A 22,029-nucleotide genomic window follows, 5' to 3' on the forward strand; every position below is an offset into this window, starting at 1 on the left:
TAGGTCAGTGCCTAAAATGGGATGTGATAATGAAGCTGACTGCTGTACTATTTCTCAGGCAGTGGCTCTATGGTATGTGTAGAACTTTTACTCTCTACAAATAATAGGAAAAAAATTATGGAAGTACAGACCTCAGGGACACTAAGGATCCAACTCTTCTAGCGCATTCCAGTAGCACTAAAGAAATGCTCATTTGTTCAGTAAGGATTTATTTGAGCAGTAATCACATGCAAAGGACTGTTAAGCAATTGGAATGGACTAAATGTTGCAGTTACTAGCTATATATTTCAAACACAGATGTACTACAGAAAAACTCTTACTCATTATGCTTATTTATAATAGTCTTGGTACAAGCAGATAATTTGTTCTCAATATAAGTAGGAAACAAATTTTGTCTATATAACATCACTGTTTGAACTTAAAACTTGAGCATTTCTGTCAATACATTTGCAGCCTGTTTCTACCATGCCAATCAAGTGAATGAGCTTCAGGAAATGAGTTGTATAGCTTGTGTGCACACAGGTAAAAATATATAGATCAATAGATGCACTATTCTAATGTATTCAGTAGAGAAGCTAATAATATTTGATAAAGCAAATTCTTAAAATTCAAGACATCCTATTTGTCCTTTAATCTAATGTCTTATAATTAGAAATTATTACTAAAGATAGCTTCAGTCATATGAAATTCAAATTTAAAAAATATCTAGATATCATCATATCTCTCTGTTAACATCAAAAGGAGATAGAACACACCAAAGCAAACATCCCCAAAGAGATAAATTTAGCAAATAAAAACAGAAAAATCAAAATGAGCTATTAGAGCTCTTGGTTTAAAAAACAGAAAAAGAAAACACCAAAGGGAAGAAAGAAAAAAAAAGGAAGGAAGGAAGGAAGGAAGGAAGGCAGGCAAGAAGGGGTGAGGGGAGGGGGTAAGGGGAGGGGAGAGGAGGGGCAGGGGGGCAGGGGGGGGAATGAAAGAAAAAAAGATTTGTTCCACTATCAATCAGGGAGTAATGGGCCAAATACCCTCAAAGGACTAAACATCAATGTAGCCACTCCTTTTGCACTGTTGCTGATATTTAAGACAGGCACCAACTGCCAAGAGAATGGCACAGCCATTAATCCATTTCAAAGAGCTAACATCCAATAGTCCTGCTAACCACATCCCTCTTCCCCCAAGCCTCATGAAATGTACTACCAAATCTTGTTGATATTAACTCCTACATAGTCTTTAAATTAATCTATTTCTTTCTCTTCCCCACCTACACCTTAGAGTATACAGTCATCTCCTCTTTCCATCACAGCCCACTAACTCATCCCTGGTTTCCACTCTTCTTTCCCTTTAATCTGTTTCCTACCAGGCAAGTAGAGACATCTATTCAACATGTGAAGTTATAACCTGACATCCTTGCTTAAATATTTTCAATAGGTTCCTTCATTCTTAAAGACCAACATTCTCAACATGGTCAACCAGAACGTGACCCTACTTATCTCTCCAGCTTCTTCTACCTTATTTTCTGTGGCTCTAGCTACAGTCCTCTTAGACTTGCCATGGTCTCCTACCACATGAGGTTTCTTCAAGTTGTTATTTTTGCCTGTAATGTTTTTCCTCTACCTCCCATTTGTTTATTAATTGCCAGTCACTTTTCTAGATCTCAATGAAAACATCACTTCCTCAGAGAAGTTTTTGTAATGCTCTCCCTTATCCCTACCCCATACTAGCTGGGATACTCTCTGCATTATGTACTCCATAGCATTTCATAGTTTAGAACGGCATACTTCTTGTGTGGTAATTAGATGATTATTATTTTCTTTGTCACCAGATGATAAGCTCTATGAAGACAAAAACTGTGTATGGTTTTCTCACCATTTTAACCGCAATATCTAACAAAGTTTCTGACACATAGTGAGCAAGCTTTATTTCTTGAATAAAGAGTGAGTACATCAATGGAGTTATTAACAAATAGTTAAAGCAACAACAATCTACTTATTTCCCTTTACCAGAATCATTTTGATCAGAGTTTGAATGATGAAATTACATTACTTCAAATCTCATAATGACCAAATTGAAAGATTTTATCTAAACTCTCTAGCATTTTTGGCATTTCATAGATATGGTCAGAAAGAAAAGATTATTAGCATCCTCCTTGAGTTCAATGGAAACTTAGAACATCGCTGCTAAATTGGGCTTTAACGATTTTCTGCTATAGTTTCTCATAATATGAGAAAGAGTCTTAGGAGATCCTCAAAAGGTCATTCAGCCTATTGATGACAGAGCAGGGATGAAAATCAGCCATTTAAACTCTCAGTTTAATGTGGTTTTTTTTTTCTATAACTATGCTGCAATTTCCAGGTTTTATGGCTTCATTTTCATATTAAAAATATGGAAGGACTTGTAAGTACCCGTAAGAGAAATATCTCCAAATAGTTAATTTTGTCATATCATTTATATTTCTGCTTTAAATTATTAAATTGGAATGTTTTTAGAAAAGTAAAAAAAAAAAAGCCCAATTTTGTAAGAAATGAAACACTCTCATGCCTTATTTGCAATTTACATAGTATGCCTTAAATAGGGGTAAGAAGGGGTTTGTACACGTTTCCCTGGTTTCTTAATATTCTGAAGCATAGAATTTTTCCAGTTAAATCTGGTTGTCTGTAATTCAGTTTATAAAAAAACAAAAGGAAGGTAAATTTTGAGGAAGTGCTTGGGGAAGTAACATAGATGGAAAAGCAGTATGAGCATCTAGTTAATTACAATCAGCCATGTGACCTTGGACTGCTCACTCCCCCTCTGTAGATTCTGTTTTCCTTATCTGTACAATCACAGGATTGGTCTAAATCATGGACTTCGTCTGTTGATGGGCTTTCCAGGTCCCCCTAAGCCTTTATTGTGTGTATTCCTGAGAAGAATCCATTGTTTCTATTAGACTGTCAGAAGCAGTGGGACATTAAACAAGCTAATTGCCTCTGTACTAATGCCTGAGGTCCCTCCTAATTTTGAAATGTAATAAAGCTATAAATATAATTTATAAAGTCAGACGGAAAATAGAAATGTGTATGATTATTAGCACAGGTAATAAGAGCATATCTACACAAAGGAATACTACTATCATTAACCATACACTTAAGTGTTAGCTGAAGAACTACACTAGAAGCCCAGCTCAGATTTTCCATAACTAGCATCAATTGCCCAGATGATATAAATACATATGATAAATCTCTGTATGTCCCAGATTTTTAGTCCTGCCTTTTTATAAATCAATGTTTTAATGATCCATCAAGGCAGGTCTGCCACATAGAATTACATGGGGTAGAAACAATCTAGAGTAGTTTGCTGGCAAATAAAGCTACTTTCTTATAGTATTCAAAATATTTCTTACAAAACCATTTCAATTATAACTTTCAGATAAATAGTCACAGTTGCTATGCAATGCATGTAATTATTAGACACAGAAATAAAAGTCACTCTGCTTATACACTTATTCCTTCTTAATAAATATTTCTAATTATCAGAAAAAAAATATTTCTAATTATCTACCATGTGTCAGGTACTCTTCTAGACACATGAAATATCAGTGAACAAAGATATATTCCACCTTCCTGGGGTTTATATTTTAGTAGGGTGCAAATAAAATAATAAACAACATATGTAAAAAGTAAGTTGGGGCACCTGGCTGGCTCAACTGTTAAGTGCCCAACTCTTGATTTTAGCTTAGGTCATTGATCTCAGGGCTCAGTGGGAAGTCTGCTTGAGATTCTCTCTCCTCCCTCTGCCCCACCCCCATGCACAAGCATTCTCTCTCTCTCTCCCTCTCTCTCATAAATAAATAAATAAAATCTTTTTTTAAAAAATAAGATATTTATGACTCTTTAAGGCGATACATGCTTCAATGTAAATGGAAAAAGTAAAGAGTAGGGAGATAGGGTACACAAGAGGTGAGGAGAGTGTTTTCAATCTCAAATAGGTTAGAGTAGACCTCACTGAAAAGGTGTCATTTAACACAGATCTGAGGAGATGAAGGAGTGAACCAAGTATAGAACCTTGGGGAAGAATTTTCCAGATAGGGGAAGGAGCCAGGACAAGGGAGTACTCAATTTGTACAAGGAATAACAAGGAGGTCATGGTGCCAGGGAAACAGCAAAAATCTGTGCTGCTGTGGTCACAAAATTTATGAAATCTCATCTTCCAGCTGACACCTCATTTTCTATAACTTACCTGTTTAAAATGACAGTCATGATATTTTTTGAATAATCTTACTAGAGTCTCATATTTGTCAATAAATGCAGTCAAATTTCTTTGGAGAATTTAAAAATCACCCCAAAACCATGATCTCTGATTGGTATACAATTTGACTCTCAGTCTCCACAAACATATATTTGCAAATGAACTGCTATGTTATAAGCAAAAGTGCCATTTAATAAGAGATGATGTCATTATAAAGAAATCAAATGAAAGATCTTCAATTTGACAATTTATCAGTTGGGCACAAAGCATTTGTTATATTCCAACAAAGAGAGATTGCAAGATTCATAGCTATGCTGAAAGCACCCATTCTTTCTGAAATGTCACTGTTCTTTGGATATTTATTACATTGTTCATTTCATTAACTGTATTCCAGAAAATGAAACAATCATGATTACTGTACAATTTTCATGGCATTTATCTGGGTTAATACCTCCAAAAAGAATACCCACATAAAAGTAGTCCTTTTTTTTTTTATGAGAAGAGAGTCAATCAGCCCACCCTAAGCATCTTATTCTTGCCTAATGCCTTCCATGAAAATGCACTGTGATCCTGAGACTTTAAAAATATAACATAAAATGTATGCAACCATACCTTGCCCAACTGATCCTTTTTGCCAAAGCCAGTAGCAGCTGCGATGCTCCCTGCTCCCTCCACTGTCTTTTGTGCTACTGCTGTCACCCCTGTCACCACGGCCTCACCAACATTTGTCACTTGCTCTTTGGTCTTCTCAGCCACTGGGATAAATCCAGAACAACAGATTAAGGGACAATGGAACAACAGGGACTTAAAATAATTTCACTTCCACTAGCTGTCAACTTTTAAAGACCTGTATTTGCACATATTATAAACAACTGAAGTGTCAGAAGAAATAAAAGCCTCAGAGATTTTTAAGTGAGTATCATTTAGACAAACATTAAATCTTCGCTAAGATATGTTGCTGTAATCATGCAGATATTAACACGTGCTTCAAGTGTAATGACCACAAATTTAGAGCCTTTGAGCAATTGATGTTTAGTTAACATATTATTAAGGAAAGTTTAGGGAAAGGCAATGATCACAAGTACAGCTATTGTAGTATCAGGTATTTATTTCTTTATTTCATTTTCTTTTTTTTTTTTTTTCAATGCCAGTTCTTAAATCAGCATATTCATTTTCACCACACCTTCTGAGTCATACAACACATATGTGCTCACATTACCATCAGAAATGAACAATACAGATGACATAATACTATAAGCAGAAAACCTGAAAGACTCTACCAAAAATTAATAGAACTGATAAATTAATTCAGTAAAGTCACAGGATACAAAATCGATCTATAGAAACCTGTTGCATTTCTATACACCAACAATAAAGCAGCAGAAAGAGAAATTAAGATTATCTCATTTACAATTGCAACAAAAATAATAAGATATGTAGAAATAAACCTAACCAAAGAAGTTGAAGACCTGTACTCTGACAACTATAAAAACATTGATGAAAGAAATTGAAGGCAACACAAAGAAATGGAAAGACATTCCATGCTTATGGATTAAAAAAAAAAACAAATATTGTTAAAATGTCTATACTACCCAAAGCAATCTACACATTTGATGCAATTCTTATCAAAATACCAACAGGAATTTTAACAGAACTAGAGCAAACAATTCTAAAATTTGAAAGAGACTCCAAATAGCTAAAGCAACCTTGAAAAGAAAAAGCATCGCTGGAAGTATCACAACTCTGGACTTCAAGTTATATTACAAAGCTAAAGTGATCAAAACAGTATGGTATTGACACAAAAAGAGCCATTTAGATCAATGGAACAGAAGAGAAAGCCAAGAAATAAACCCACAATTATATGGTCAATTAATCTTTGACATACGAGGAAAAAATATGCAATGAAAAAAAGTCCTTTAAACAAATGGCAATGTGAAAACTGGAGAGCAACATACAAAAAAAAAAAAATAGACCACTTTCTTTCACCATACATAAAAACAAACCCAAAGTGGATTAAGGACCTATGCTCAAGACCTGAAACCATAAAAATCTTAGAAGAGAGCAAAGGTAGTATTTTCTCTGACACTGATCATAGCAGCATCTTTCTAGATATGTCTCCTGAGGCAAGGGAAACAAAAGGAAAAATAAACTATTGGGACTACATCAAAATAGAAAGCTTCTGCACGGCAAAGGAAACACTCAACAAAACTAAAGGCAACTACTAAATAGGAGAAGATGTTTACAAATGACTTAACTGATAAATGGTTAGTATCCAAAATCTATAAAGAACTTATCAAGCTCAATACCCAAAAAACAAGCCAGTTAAGAAATGGGCACAAGACATAAATAGTCATTTTCCCAAAGAAGACATCCAGATGGCCAACAGACACATGAAAAGATGCTCAACATCACTTATCAGGGAAATGCAAATCAAAACCGCAAGGAGGTATTACCTCACACATCTCAGAATGGCTAAAATCAAAATAACAAGACAAGGATGTAGAGAAAAAAGAACTCTCCTGCACTGTTGGTAAGATTGCAAACTTGTACAGCCACTGTGGAAAACAGTATGAAAGTTCCTCAAAAAATTAAATATAGTACTACCCTAAGATCCACTACTGGGTATTTACCCAAAGAATAAGAAAATACTGATTCAAAGGGATATATGCACCCCTATGTTCATTGCAGCATTATTTACAATAATTAAGATATGCAAGCAGTCCAAGTGTCCATTTATTGATGAATGGATAAAGAAGATGTAATTTTTATCTATATAAATCGATATATCTATCAATCTATCTATAGATTTTAATCAATTTCTCTCTATATATAGATATCTATATAGATAGATATCTATAGATAGATATCTAGATAGATATCTATAGATAGATATAGATATAGATACATAGATATATAGACATATAAATATAATGGAATATTATTCCATTATATTTATATTATAAGATAGATTTATATCTATCTATATAGATATCTATAGATAGATATAGATATAGATACATAGATATATAGACATATAAATATAATGGAATATTATTCAGCCATAACAATGTTGCCATTTGCAACAACATGGATTGAGCTAGAGAATATAATGCTAAGTGAAATAAGACAGTCAGAGAAAGACAAATACATGATTTCACCCATATGTGGAATTTATTTATTTATCACATGTGCAATTTAAGAAACAAAACAAATGAACAAAGGAAAAGAAAAGAGAGAGAAAGACAAATGAAGAAACAGACTCTCAATTATAGAGAACAAACTGGTGGTTATTGGGAGGGAAGGGTTCAATGTGATAGGGGTCAAAAAGTGCACTTGTGATGAGCACCAGGTGATGCACAGAATTATTGAATCATTATATTGTATACCTGAAACTAATATAACACTCTATGCTTACTAACTGGAATTAAAATTAAAGAACTTAAAAAGCCAAAAAAAATGAACAATAGAGTAAGGGATGGTTATAAAGAAATTTTAATCCTTTTATCAAATTTCAAGTGGTTGAGACAGGGTTTTTAATAAAAAGATTGATTTTTGAACAATATAAATGGTAAAAAAAAAAAAGAGCTAGACATTAAGTAGGAAAATGATCATACTTAATATTCATAAAACAATTTTTTCATAAAACAATATACAGTTTTTTTCATAAAGCAATATACAATATGGTGATTCAGTAGATTTTTAAAAATAAGTTAAAAATTTAGAGAAGACAGTGTAAATAGTCTGGGATTACATTTGGAAGAAGATTTAATCTCATATCAAAAATTCTCCAAGACCATATGATATAATTACTGAATTAATCTTTCTATAATTACCTCCATGCAATTGCCAAATAAAGGAAACTCCAATGAAAAAAAGGTTTGTTTCAATTAAATGAAGAGTTCTATGAAAAAACAGATGAGCTTCTGCTCTTAATCTCAAAGTCAATAGAGAAATAAAACAGCTTCTATTCATCTAAACCTTATAACATTCATACTCAAAAAGCCTGCATCATGCATCTCTTATGTCCATCTACATAATATTATCCTCTTTTCTTTTTGTCTCACAAACTCCTTTTCTGCCTTTTTTCCAGATTTCAGGATTTGGGGATTTGGAATGATATTTTTCTTCAGGCTCCCTCCTAAGCAAATCGAGACATCTTTTTTGTTGTTGTTGTTATGCTTTATGCTTGCATACATCCTCTGCAGATAAAGCCCAGCCTGAGGAACTAACTAGATGAGCTGCACTGTCAGCTGTTAAATTGACAAATGTTATATGCTAGTCATATGATAATTCAATAGATTGCCTGTCACCCATTGGAGAAGGCCAATGACTGAGTAATGCGGACAAGACAACCGAGTTTCAAAGAGCAGGTTATGGAAGTAAGGTAGTCTGTAAGAACAGATGCTTACTCTTCAATTCTGGGCAATGTAGGGAAGCTGAAGTGACCCTAGATTCTAAAATCAGGAAGTCACCAGAAGGTATTGCTTGATATTTGCCTTTTGCCACTTCTGGGGATATGGTTGATGTCTCCTAACAAGTTATGGTTATTCCCAATGCAAAGTTCAATTTAAATGCCAGTGAGAAGTTATTTCATGTTTTTAAACATTTCCAGAATGTTGATCCTTTAAAAATAGTGAATTATGGGCTTTAACTTGTCATTTTTTTTTCTTTTCCAAGAACATGAATAGAAAATTTTGCTTGAAAAATGAACATTTTCTTGTTAGATGATCTCAAAGACAAGAATAAATTTTGATCTTTTTACAGACTCATGACTTTCTACAAGCCACAAAAAGTTATTTCTATATATCTAGACCATTCTTTGTATATTTATACACATTAATTTATTTGTAATGCACGTAAACTTCACAGTAAAATGCACTTTTTCCTCTAATATAACTTCATCAGATTTTATCATTGTAAAAGCAAGCAAATTAGTTACCTTACAAAATGACAGAGTGTACATGTAGCGATAATAGATATGATTTAAAATATATCTGTAGGACTTGATTTATCTAGTGGATTATCCAGTTACCTTGAGCCCCTATTCCCCACTGTTAAGCCCTTTTACACTGTTTCTAATAAATGATATTCATTTTTAAGGAAAAAGACCTCATACCTAGGATCAAAGGCGATACTTTCCTTCCAACTAATTGATAGCATAATATTTTATGTTTTACCCTAAATGTGCCAGTCTTTCCCAGTTTCATTCATCTAGCTCCATCTGGCCAGAAGCTTCAATCCTTCTCAGATACCTCCCTATCTGTTTGCCTAGCAAATTCAAGCTGTTATTATAACCCACCTCAACTGTCAAATTCCATATTAAAAACCTTCCTCCCAACAAGTGTCCTGTTCATTCTTCTGTGATCTCAGAAAATTTTAGATATATCTCTGCTATTGAACTCTTTGCATTGTGCCAGAATTATTCATTTTCCAATGGGCCTCTCCACCACCACCAGTCTACTTGAAGTCCATTAAAATCAGAGATCCTGTTATTTTTCTTTATAGTATTTCACAGCAAATACTCAATAAATGATTATGAATGCATTAAAAAGAAATTTTGTGTACTCTGTAATTTATTCATTATCTTCAATAATTAGATTTAATTTGACTAACTCAAAAATGAAATCTCAGAAAGAAAATGAGGCACCAACTTTTCAAATAGTTACAGTAACTCTAACCTTTCATATTAAGCACAATCATAAAGTTAAGAAGATCTAGCTTTGAGTTGTACAAATTATATATCTGAGGAAAATAAATTTATATTATAAAACATTTTGATATGGAAATTTAAATTATAATATGTTGAAATTAGTTGTGTTCATTATCATGTAACAAATTTCTGTTTATAAGAATCAAAACTTTCAGAAAATCTCCAATAATTGGAATTTCTTTATACCATACTTTCAGGAGGAAAAAAAATTAAGATTTTATCAACATCTATTTTTTAAAGTGTCTTCAAAGACATGTCATTCAGTACATCCAAATAAATACATTCTCATATTTTTCCATAACATAATGCATTAAATTGACAACTGCAACAATATTGAACTGAGATCAAATAGCTAGGGTGTAAGGTAGAGTTTTTTAGATTTTATCATGAGATTATCTAACTGGGAGAATTTATTTTTCTTGGAATTTTTTAGGTAGAAAACTCTTGGCCTAACTAAGTTTACTGAAGTCTATTATTTATGCAAAAATAAGAAATGGGATGAATCTTGAGGAAATTTTTCTTTTAACATTAGCTGATGATGTTGTATACTATATAATAGTTTCTCACTTCCCTGCTTTAAGAGTATTTACAATAATAACATTTATTTAGCACTTATGTTATGCAGCCCTAAGAAACATTTTAGACCAGGTATGGTAACCAATTCCTCTCTTCTCCCTAACCATTGAGGTAATTATCTTAAATTCATTTACCTTATACTTAGACTTTGGAATTTTATATTAAATAATCCTACTCATTACCTGATATGGGAAAAGGATGGTATTAATCGCAGATTTATCCCACTGCATTTCTCATAGTCAGACTACTTAGGACATTTTCAATATTTTTCTATTGTCAGAGTAGTTGAGGGCTTTACAATGGCTATAAATATGACCCACATCAAAATCATCATGGCCTTGTTGCTTAGTAGCATTTTCCATAGTGTTCTCTGGAACACTGGCTCATTCAATCCTAGTAACTATTGATATAAGGTCAAATAAATTTGAAAGGCCCTGGATTAAACTAAATTATGAAAATTTCTTTACTATGGAATATCTCAGATTCTTCAATATGCTAAAGAAGTCATGATATGCAAAGTTCCTCAATATTATAAAACCAGGGAAACATAAAGTAGCAGTCTACTTACTGTTTTTCAGAAAACAAACTGCTGCCTTATTGTACAAACTTCAATAGTGTGCATACACATGTGCACAGACACACACACACACACACACACACACAAACTCATATTCACTTTGTGTCATTCTGGAGAAGATGAAAATTCCAGCTTTGTTGGTTACCCTTGCAGCTCATGTCCATAGCCTCCATTTGATGATATTATTAGTTATATTCTTTACTTTTTACCACAGACTCTAAATCTGGCCACATGCTTATCTACTTTGTAAACCACATGGATTCTTCAGCTATCAAATGGAACACTTTTAATCTAGCTAGGCTGTTCAGATACTACAGTCTCCAACTGTCTGCTACCCAGGTCTTATTAAAATCATGCTTAATAAATCATATTTATAGATGGTCCCAAGAAGTCAACACAGTTCATTTACTTGCCTAGTTCTGGGCATTACATATTGATTGGATTGCAACAGAGCAAAAGCAAGCAGCATACATTAATGTAGCTTCTAACAGAACCTTTCAAAAGGTTCTATTTTAATTTTGTGCCCTCATTTATTATCAAAAGCATATATAAAATAGTCATATGAAATATCTTTCTCCACTAGCTGTAAAAATGTTATTCAAATAGAAACACCTATAAAGTGATGATAAATAACACCTACATAATTCACACCACTTGATTTCATTACTCTAGGTATTTGTGTACATTAAATTTCTTTATTCTTTTACAGATAAAGAAACTAAATCACAAAAAGATTATGAATCTTACAGAAAATCACAAAGCTCATAAGTGGTAAGCAGAAATTTGAACCAAGGAAGTCTGGCTCCAGTGTCATGGTATCAACCACAATACTGTATTAATACTCTTATTTGATTTTCCCCATTTCCATTTTATAATTCAGTAATAGGAACATGGTAATTTTCTGAGACACTATTACGTTTACTGCTTTCTGATCATGTGAATTATATTTCTGATTATATATCCTGTTTTACCACATCTGTCAGGCAGTTTGGAATACATACAAGATGAAACTGAATCATGGCAAGTCTGTGGGCTCTTAAGATTATGAAATTTCGGTTCTACTTTCATTTTTCTATCTGTCTCTATAATTCTCCTCATCATCATCACCACCATAATTTTCATCATTTTTGATATTAATTTATTTTAATATTATACACCTATTCAAATTCTTGGTAAAGTTATGCCAAATAGAGATAAATACAATAAATACTTCATTGATTACTTCAAGGGTGTTTCCCAAAATGTTTTCTGAATCATCAAGGAAGCGTTATACTGAGTATAGTTTAATGTCAAAATGTTTTATTATACTCTACAGGAAATTTGACATTAATCCTTAGAAAACTGGCAATACTTATATGTAATTTATCATAGCAGTTTGCCAAAACATAATATTTCAGAGTATATATGATACTACCATAAATTAAACATATCTGGTCAATTCAGAGCAATCATTCTTGACAGCGGAATATATTGTTTTATTTATCAGTAATAACTATTTACTTATCTAAACATATTTAATAAAGAATTAAAATTAAACAAAGTTGGTAGTCCCTTGTAATGCTTCTCTACAAACACAGTGACTACTTACAATTACACTCTGAATAATTAATGTTTACTAGATATTTTTAATATCATTCTTGGATATAAGTCCCATGGAGCTTACCTGTTGTCACACCATGAACCACTCCTTCCTTGGTTTTGGAGCCTATAAAGACAAATTCAAAACATAAACGTAAGTCTCCAACTGGCCTTATATTGCTGATTAGTTTGTTTTAAATACAACTAATAAATTAAAAAAATTAAAAAATAAAAAGAGGGCAGCCCCGGTGGCTCAGCAGTTTAGCGCCACCTTCAGCCTGGGGTGTGATCCTGGAGTCCCAGGATCAAGTCCCACATCAGGCTCCCTGCATGGAGCCTGCTTCTCCCTCTGCCTGTGTCTCTGCCTCTCTCTCTCTCTCTCTCTCTCTCTTTCTCTCTGTGTGCCTCTCATGAATAAATAAATAAAATCTTTAATAAAAAATAAAAATAAAAAAATAAAGGTCTCAATCTTTAGAAGCTCTTATAGAAAAATAGCCTTGGGGGAGGAAAAATCTAAAACAAGGAATTCCAGTAATCATACAACAAATAGAAGAAAGCAAAACTACCAGGAGGTTCTCTCCAATTAAATTTTTAACCCACAATGATGTCTTATTTTTTTAAGCCTTTAATTCATTAGTTAACAGGATGATAGTAGTTCCAGGTGTGTAATGTAGTATTTCAGCATTTCCATATGTTGCCAGTGCTCATCAGGACAAGTGCCCTCCATAATTCCCATCATCTATTTCAACCATCCCCCTGAATCCTCCCTTCTGAACCATCAGTTTATTCTCTATAGTAAGAGTCTATTCCTTGGGACACCCCGGTGGCTCAGCGGTTAAGATCTGCCTCTGGCTCAAGGCATGATCTCTGGGTACCACATCGGGCTTCCTGCATGGAGCCTGCTTCTCTCTCTGCCTATGTCTCTGCCTCTCTCTCATGGTCTCTCTCATGAATAAATAAATAAAATCTTTGAGGAAAAAGGAGTCTTTTCCTTGATTTCTCTCTCTCTCTCCCTCTTTCTCTCTTTTTGCTCATTTGTTCCATTTCTTAGATTCCATATATGGGGTAAAATCATGATATTTATCTTTCCATTATTGACATATTTCATTTAGCATTGTACTCTCTAGCTCCATCCATGTCATTGCTAATGGCAAGATTTCGTTCTTTTTTATGGCTGAACAATATTCCATTAAATACATATACCACATCTTTTTTATCCATTCATCTATCAATGGACCCTGGGGCAGCCTCCATATCTTGGCTATTATAGATAATACTGCTATAAACATTGGGGTGCATGTATCCCTCTGGTTTAGTGTTTTTGTATTCTTTGGGTAAATACTCAGTGGTGCAATTACTGGATCATAGGATAGATCTATTTTTAACTTTTTTTGAGGGACCTCCATACTGTTTTTCAGTGGCTGCACCTTACAATGATGATTTTTTGTCCCCTGTGTCCCTATTCACATATCAACTTACAGAGGAAAAAAAAAAGGTGAGATAACACTGGGGCTGGGTGGGAAGATGATCTTGGGTTCAGAACTATAAAAGGTATACTAAAGTACAGGACAACAGAGAGATTAGTCAACCCATGAAACTGAAGCAGAAGAGAAGGAAAAGAAGAAATTAAGATTCATTGAACAAGTATTACGTAAAAGGCATTTTAACCTCATTTATTTCTTGGTTACAATCTATTTAATGCAGGTGAATTATGCCCACTTTATATATGAAGAAATTGCAAATCAAAGTTAAATGATTTGCCTAAAGTCATACAGGGAATAACTGGCTCTAAATACTTTGATATTAAGGGCTATATGACCCTAAACCTATATTCTTTCCACTGAGCCAAGCAAACCTTTAGGAGGAATACAGCTTTTATACAAACAGTTCATTAATATTTATTTATTAAAACTAAGTTTATTTTATTCATGAGCTCTCTAATGTTGGACTTTTCAGTGTAAGTCACACCAGTTTTTTTGTTTTTGTTTTTGTTTTTTGAGAGGGAGAGAGACACATCTGGGGAGAGGGGTAGAGGGAGAGGGAAAGAGAGAATCTTAAGCAAACTCCATGCCCAGAGCAGAGCCCAAAGTGGGCTCTCTACATGACATGACCCTGAGATCATGACCCTAAGATCATGACCTGAGCTAAAATCAAGAGTCATATGCTTAATCAACTGAGCCACCCAGGTGCCTTTACACCAGTTTTTTTTTTTTTAAGATTTTATTTATTCAAGACAGAGAGAGAGAGAGAGAGAGAGAGAGAAAGAGAGAGAGAGAGAGCCAGAGACACAGGAAGAAGGAGAAGCAGGCTCCATGCAGGGACCCCAACGTGGGACTCGATCCCCAGTCTCTAGGATCACACCCTGGGCTGAAGGCAGCACTAAACCACTGAGCCACCTGGGCTGCCCTACATCAGTTTTTTAATAAAATTTTGGGGGAGAAAATAACACTGGATTGGAGATTTATTTGAAAACTACCCTGTAAATCAAATAATATATTTCTATCAGACATAGGAGAATATAAGGAGATGAGGGCATAAACCTGAGAAATGACTTAAATCCATATCTGGAGATTAAGCTAGGTATTAACCCTTACTTTAAAAGAGCACTATTTCGAAAGGTCTTCCTAGGTATGTTAAAATTAACAGTAAACACTTTAAAACACAGAAAAAAAAAGCATAAGGGAATCTCAGATTCCCTATCAATAAGATGACTACATACAATTGATTAAATATTCTCTAAGAACCAGGCCTTTAAACTGGAGAGTGCAGCAGAATCAGTCAGGTGGGAGCGCTGGTTGAAATGCTGAATCTTGTGTCAGGGCATCAAATATTCAGAATATATCAGGTACTGATATTTGCATTTTTTAACAACCCTCATGATCTAATTCTAATAATTCATGGATCAAATTTATAAAACATTGGTCTAACAGAGTTTCAATTTCCAAATTTTAGAAGCACATATCTATGATTTCAATAATATGATCAATGAGATGACCGAAATGAATATACAGGACCATGTTGAAAACATTCACTAAATATTTTTATGAAAATATATAAATAAGGCATTAAGTGAAATTTGGATGCATCATATTTAAATTTACATTTTAACTAAACAGTCTAGAAAAGTATCTATGTTTAATAAAGCAATTTAAATATAGTTAAGAAGTTTCGATTTGAATATATCTTAATATATCTAATGAAACACCTAATATATCTAAGGACCTCTGATAAAAATAAAACATAAACTATAGCAATGTAGTTAAGAATATGGGTTTTGTCCAGAAACAAACCCACACTTACATGGTTAATTAACCTACAATGAAGGAGGCAAGAATATACAATGAGGAAAACAGTCTCTTCAATAAGTAGTGATGAGTGGGATCCCTGGGTGGTTCAGCGGTTTAGCACCTGCCTTTGGCCCAGGGTGCGATCCTGGAGTCCTGGGATCGAGTCCCGTGTCAGGCTCCCTGCATGGAGCCTGATTCTCCCTCTGCCTGTGTCTCTGCCTCTCTCTGTCTGTGTCCATCATGAATAAATAAATAAAATCTTTAAAAAATAAGTAGTGATGAGAAAACTAGACAGCTACATGCAAAAGAGTGAAACTGAATGACTTTCTTACAGCATATGCAAAAATTAACTCAAACTGGATTAAAAACCTAAGTGTCAGACCTGAAGCCATAAAGCTCCTAAAAGAAAATATAAGCAGTAATCTCTTGGACATTGACCTTAGCAACATATATATGTATATACCTCCTCAGGAAAGGGAAATAAAAGCAAAAATAAACTATCAGAACTACACCAAAATAAAAAGCTTTTTCACAGCAAAGGAACCCATCAACAAAACGAAAAGGCAACCTTAATGAATGGGAAAGAATATTTGCAAATGATATATTTGATAAGAGGTTAATATCCAAAACATAAAAAGAACTCATACAATTCAACACCAAAAAACAACAAATAATCCAATTTAAAGTGGGTAGAGAACCTGAATAGTCATTTTTTTCCAAAGAAGATATATAGCCAACAGAAACATGAAAAGATGCTTAATATTACTAATCATCACACAAGTGCAAATCAAAACCACAATGAAATATAACTTCACACCAGTCAGACTGGCGAATATCAAAAAGAAAGAATGAAGAGTTGGCAAGGATGTGGAGAAAAGGAAACCTTCATGCACTGTTGGTGGGAATGTAAAATGGTGTAACCACTTTGAAAAATACTATGGAAGTTCTTCAAAAAATTAAAAATAGAAATACCATATGATCCAGTAATTCTACTATTGAATATTTACCTGAATAAAATGAAAACAGCTAATTCAAAAAGACATATGCATCCTTATGCTTACTGCACCTTATAGTCATTTATGAAAACAACATAAATGACATAAATGTTCATTGATAGATGATTGGATAAAACATACACACACACATACACAATGGAATAGTACTCGGCCATATAAAAGATTGAGATCTTGTCATTTGCGACATGAATGGACAATAGAAGGTATTATGTTAAGTGAAGTAAGTTAGATAGAAAAAGGTAAGTACCACACAATTTCATATATATGTGGAATGTAAAAAAATAAAACAAACAAAAACTGAAAAAAAGCCTAGAAATATAAAAACAGAGAATGGTGGTTGCCAGATTGGAGGTGGGTAGGGGATGGGTGAAACAGGTGAAGAGGATTAAGTACAACCTTTCAATTATAAAATAAATAAGTCACAGAGATGCAAATTACAACATAGGGAATATACTCAATAATACTGTAATAACATTAATATATTTTTAAAGATTTTATTTATTCAAAAGAGAAAGTGAGAGAGAGAGCATATACAAAAGCAGGGGAGAGGCAAAGGGAGAGGAAGAAGTAGGCTCCCCACTGTGTAGGGACCTCCGTCCTCCCCACCCCCACCCACATACACACACACCATGGAGCTTGACATGGAGCTCAATCCCAGAACCATGGGGTCATGACCTGAGCTAATGGCAGACACTTAACTCACAGAGATTCCCCTGTAATAACATTATATGGTAACAGATGGCTACTTACGCTTACTGTGGTGAGCACTGGATATTGTATAGAATTGTCAAATCACTATTACAACTGAGGCTAATATAATATTGTGTGTTAAATATATTTCAATATTAAAAACTAAAGTTAAATTTTTAAAATATAGATTTTGAATTTAGATTTCCTGGATTTAAATCTTTACTTCACCACATAATAACCAAATATACATCATTCAGTCAACATGAAAATCAAGGAAATAATACACATAAAGATTTTAAAACAGTGATTAGTACATATCAAATAGTAAGAAATAATCATTCTTCACATATAATATTTGTAAAGGGATTTGCAGTTTAAAATAGAACAAATAATTAATTATAAATTCATATAAATTAAGTTGTGTGCTTGTTAAATACATAAAAGGATACAGGATAACAGTTTATATATCCAGTACAATGTGTCAATGTGCTCATGTTTGTATATGTGCATACTTTGCAATTGATGTTCAGTTTGCATAGTATTATGGGATTGTAAAGTGACCATGCACAGGCTGAAGTCAGTCTATAAAAAGTGTTCTTAAATACCAATGAAGTAAATAACAATTAATTGGTAGTAAAAATTACAATTATCCCATGACCTTTCAACTTTTTTGTAGAAACGTTAAAAATTCTTTTACTTATTTTAAATTGATAGGTAAATGAAAAACTAGTAAAATTAATATCTACTTAGTATATCAATTTAAGATTGAGAATTATTGTGAATTATTGTGTTTTATTTATTTGAAAAAATAATTATTGAGAATTATTGTGTTTTATTTATTTGAAAAAAACTTATCAAGATTAGTGTGGTCTTCTTGTCATTGTATAACTTCATTATATGGCATGAGCATCTTTCCTAAGCCCTAGAGATCTGTATAATCTTTTGTAAGTTTGGATCAATTTCCAAAATGTTACCCTTTGCATTGTTTCACCTCATGCTCTACCTCTGATAGTTCCTTTCATGTGAGGTACTTTTGCAGCAGCACTTCCTCTGAAACATCTTCAATTTATTCATCACAACTTTTTTCACTTTACTTCAGCTTGAATAAGTTCCTCTGGCTACAAATCTACAGTCACCTGAACAGTAGTAGTGTTACCATTCCCCAGATCAGCTATTTGTTGTATAAATAAAATACTTTTTGATTCAAATTTTACTTCCAGCATTTTCATTTCATTTCTTTGAGGTACTTTCATCTTTTTTGGCCAATTTTCTTGTTCAGTTATGCAATTTTTTAAAATATTACCCGAGTTTATCACTGGGCTACAAGGAAGCAACACAACCAAAGGCCTTGCTGCCTGTGCAAGCTGAGTAGTGGATGTGAAATGATCAATCAGTGACAAACTGAAAAAAGTGATGTAATTTGATCAAGGATTATAATGAGTTTCTGTTATTTATATAGCAATCTGTGGGCTGAAGAGCTAGGAGCAAAAGTTGTATGAACAGGAATTTGAACTGGGATATGAAAGACTGGTATTCAACTAACTGTTGTAAACTGAAATTCTTCTCTACTGGAACTATGCAAGGTGAGAACAGCTTGTATTTAAGAGAATACTACTTATTACTATTCATCTACCACTTCTTGTATCCCATATTTTTAAAAATGACTATTTGAAAGAAATGTTTAACAGTTGGTTTGTGGTCTTTCCTCTGAATAATACCTCAGAATTGGACATTGGGCTAAATCATAGAATGTATCCTGATTCAAAGATAAATGAAGGCCTTAATGAAGTTGCTTCATATCAAACTAATCACCTGCTATTTGCCATCAGTTGTTTATTAGTATTTATAATTAGTAATTAACATGTAATTGATGAATAATCTATAATTGAAAACATATACCTACAAAGTAGATATCAAGTGGCTATGTGATTAGTAAACTGAAGAGAGACCAGAGCTAACAGCTTCCATGAGCCAAGGTGGCCACAACTCTCATCTTTTCTCTCATGACTTTCTTTCATGACAAGGTACAGAGTGGAGAAGGTCTAAACAAATGCCTAGGAGTTGCAAGAACTCACAGTAAGACTATACTATAGTCATCGTCAACTATATTGCTGCTTTGCATGTTATGCTGACTTTGTCAACTTGATGCAGGTGAACCATATTGTGATTTGAGAGCTTGATATTAATCCATACTCTTGACTATTGCCGCTTACTGAGCAAAGTAGCACTGAGAACATTTTGAAGATAATTTTCTCACCTTTACTGTTATAATAGTTGGCATTATATAAAGAAAACTAAATTTTTTTGCTTCTTAATTTGACTCTAAATTTATAAATTCCTGGGGGCGCCTGAGTGGTGCAGTCAGCTGAGCATTCAACTCTTGGTTCAAGCTCAGCTGGTGATCTCAGAGTCATGAGATCAAGCCCCGTGTGGTGCTCCACACTGAACAAATCGCTTATTTGATAATATTAATCATTGCTCCTATATATAAAAGTGTGTTCTATAAAAACCTCAGCAAAATAATAACAAATCAAATCCAACAATGTATAAAAAGAATTATACTTCACAACCAAGTGGAATTCATGCCAGGTGTGTAAAGTTGGCTCATTCTTCAAACATTAATTAAGGTAATCCATCACATTCACAGGATAAAAAAGACAAATCACATGATCATATCAATAGATGCAGAAAAAGCATTTAACAAAATGCAGCATCTATTTGTGGTAAAAATGTCTGGTAAACTAGGAATAGAGGGGAACTTCCTCAACTTGATTAAGAATATTTCCACACAAAAAAGAATATTTACAAAAAAACTATAGATAAATTAATATTTCATAGCAAGAAACTGGAGTTTTCCTATTAAGACCAGGAACAAGGCAAGCATCATACTGGAAATCCTAGCCAATGCAATAAGATAATAAAGGGAAATAAGAGGTATACAGATTGGGAAAGAAGAAATAAAATGGTCTTCATTCACAGATGACTTGATATAGAAAATCCTAAAGAACCAACAATGACCAAAAAAACCCTAATTATTGTAAGACTGTAGGATACAAGGTTAATAAACACAAGTCAATCACTTTCATATATACCAGCAATGAACAAATGGAATTTAAAATTTAAATCACAATACAATTTATATTTTCATCAAAAAATAAAATACTTAGGTGTACATTTAACAGAACTACAAAGCTCTGAAGAACAAAAGCAGAAAACTAAATTAAAGGTATTTTGTATTCATGGATGAGAAGATTCAATACTGCCAAAATCTCAGTTCCTTTTAACTTGATCTATATAGTTCAATGCAATCCTAAACAAAATCTCACAAGTTATTTTGTAGATATCAACAAACAGATTCTAAAGTGTATGTGGAGAAGCAAAAGGCCCCAAATAGCCATGATAATATTGAAATATAAAATCATAAGTCTGACAGTACTTGCCTTTTAGACTTACTGTCAAGCTATAGTAATCAAGACAGTGAAATAATTGCAAGAGAATAGACAATAAAACAATGGAACAGAATAAAGAACCTAGAAATGGAACCACATAAATATAGTCAACTGACTTTTGGCAAAGGAGCAAAAGTAATACAATAAAGCAAAGACAATCTTTTGACAAATGGTGCTGGAACAACTGGATATCCACATGCAAGAAGAAAGAAAAAAAAACAAGAAACAGGAGAAGGAGAAGAATTTAGATAACAACGTTTCACACACACACACACACACACACACACACACACACACACAAACACAAGAGGGATCATAGGCTTAAATGTAAAATACAAGACTCTAAAACTCCTAGAATAACACAGGAGAAAACCTACATGACCTGGTATGGCAATGACTTTTAGATATAACACCAAAAGCACAATCCATGAAATAAAGAATCAATAAGCTGGACTTCTTTAAAATTAAAACTTTCTGCTCCATGAAAGGAAGTGTTGAGAGTGAGAAAGGCTACAAGAAAAATATTTGCAGAATATATGTCTGGAAAGGAACTATTATCCAAAATATACAGAGGACTCTCAACAATAAGAAAACAAATAACCAGGTAAAAGACAGGCCAAAGATCTTACCAGATAGCTCACCAAAGAAGATATATAGATAACAAATAAGATGCTCCACATCATATGTCATCTGGGAAATGTTAAATTAAAACTATCAAATACCACAACACACCTACCTGTTAGAATGATCAAAATCTAGAATTTTCAAACACCAAATGCTGACAAGGATGTGAAGCAACAAGGTCTGTTATTCTTTATTGATGGGATACAAAATGGTCCAACAACTTTGGAAGATAGTTTGTCAGTTCCTTATTTTTTTTAAAAGATTTTATTTATTTATTCATGAGAGACACACACAC

General features: G+C 33.3%; 1 protein-coding gene across 3 annotated transcripts in view; it reads right to left on the minus strand.

The window, feature by feature from the left end:
• The window catches only part of SNCA (synuclein alpha), a 143,610-nt gene that overhangs the window by 116,238 nt on the left and 5,343 nt on the right, over positions 1–22,029 (minus strand). For all 3 annotated transcript variants that reach the window (XM_041757920.1, XM_041757922.1, XM_041757921.1), the window contains exons 3-4: positions 12,754–12,795; positions 4,840–4,982 (exon numbers count right to left, since the gene is read on the minus strand). In XM_041757920.1, coding sequence (XP_041613854.1) covers positions 4,840–4,982; positions 12,754–12,795 — 185 coding nt within the window. The remainder of the gene's footprint in view (positions 1–4,839; positions 4,983–12,753; positions 12,796–22,029) is intronic.

This window comes from Vulpes lagopus, chromosome 6, assembly GCF_018345385.1.
Source record: "Vulpes lagopus strain Blue_001 chromosome 6, ASM1834538v1, whole genome shotgun sequence".
NCBI lineage: Eukaryota > Metazoa > Chordata > Mammalia > Carnivora > Canidae > Vulpes > Vulpes lagopus.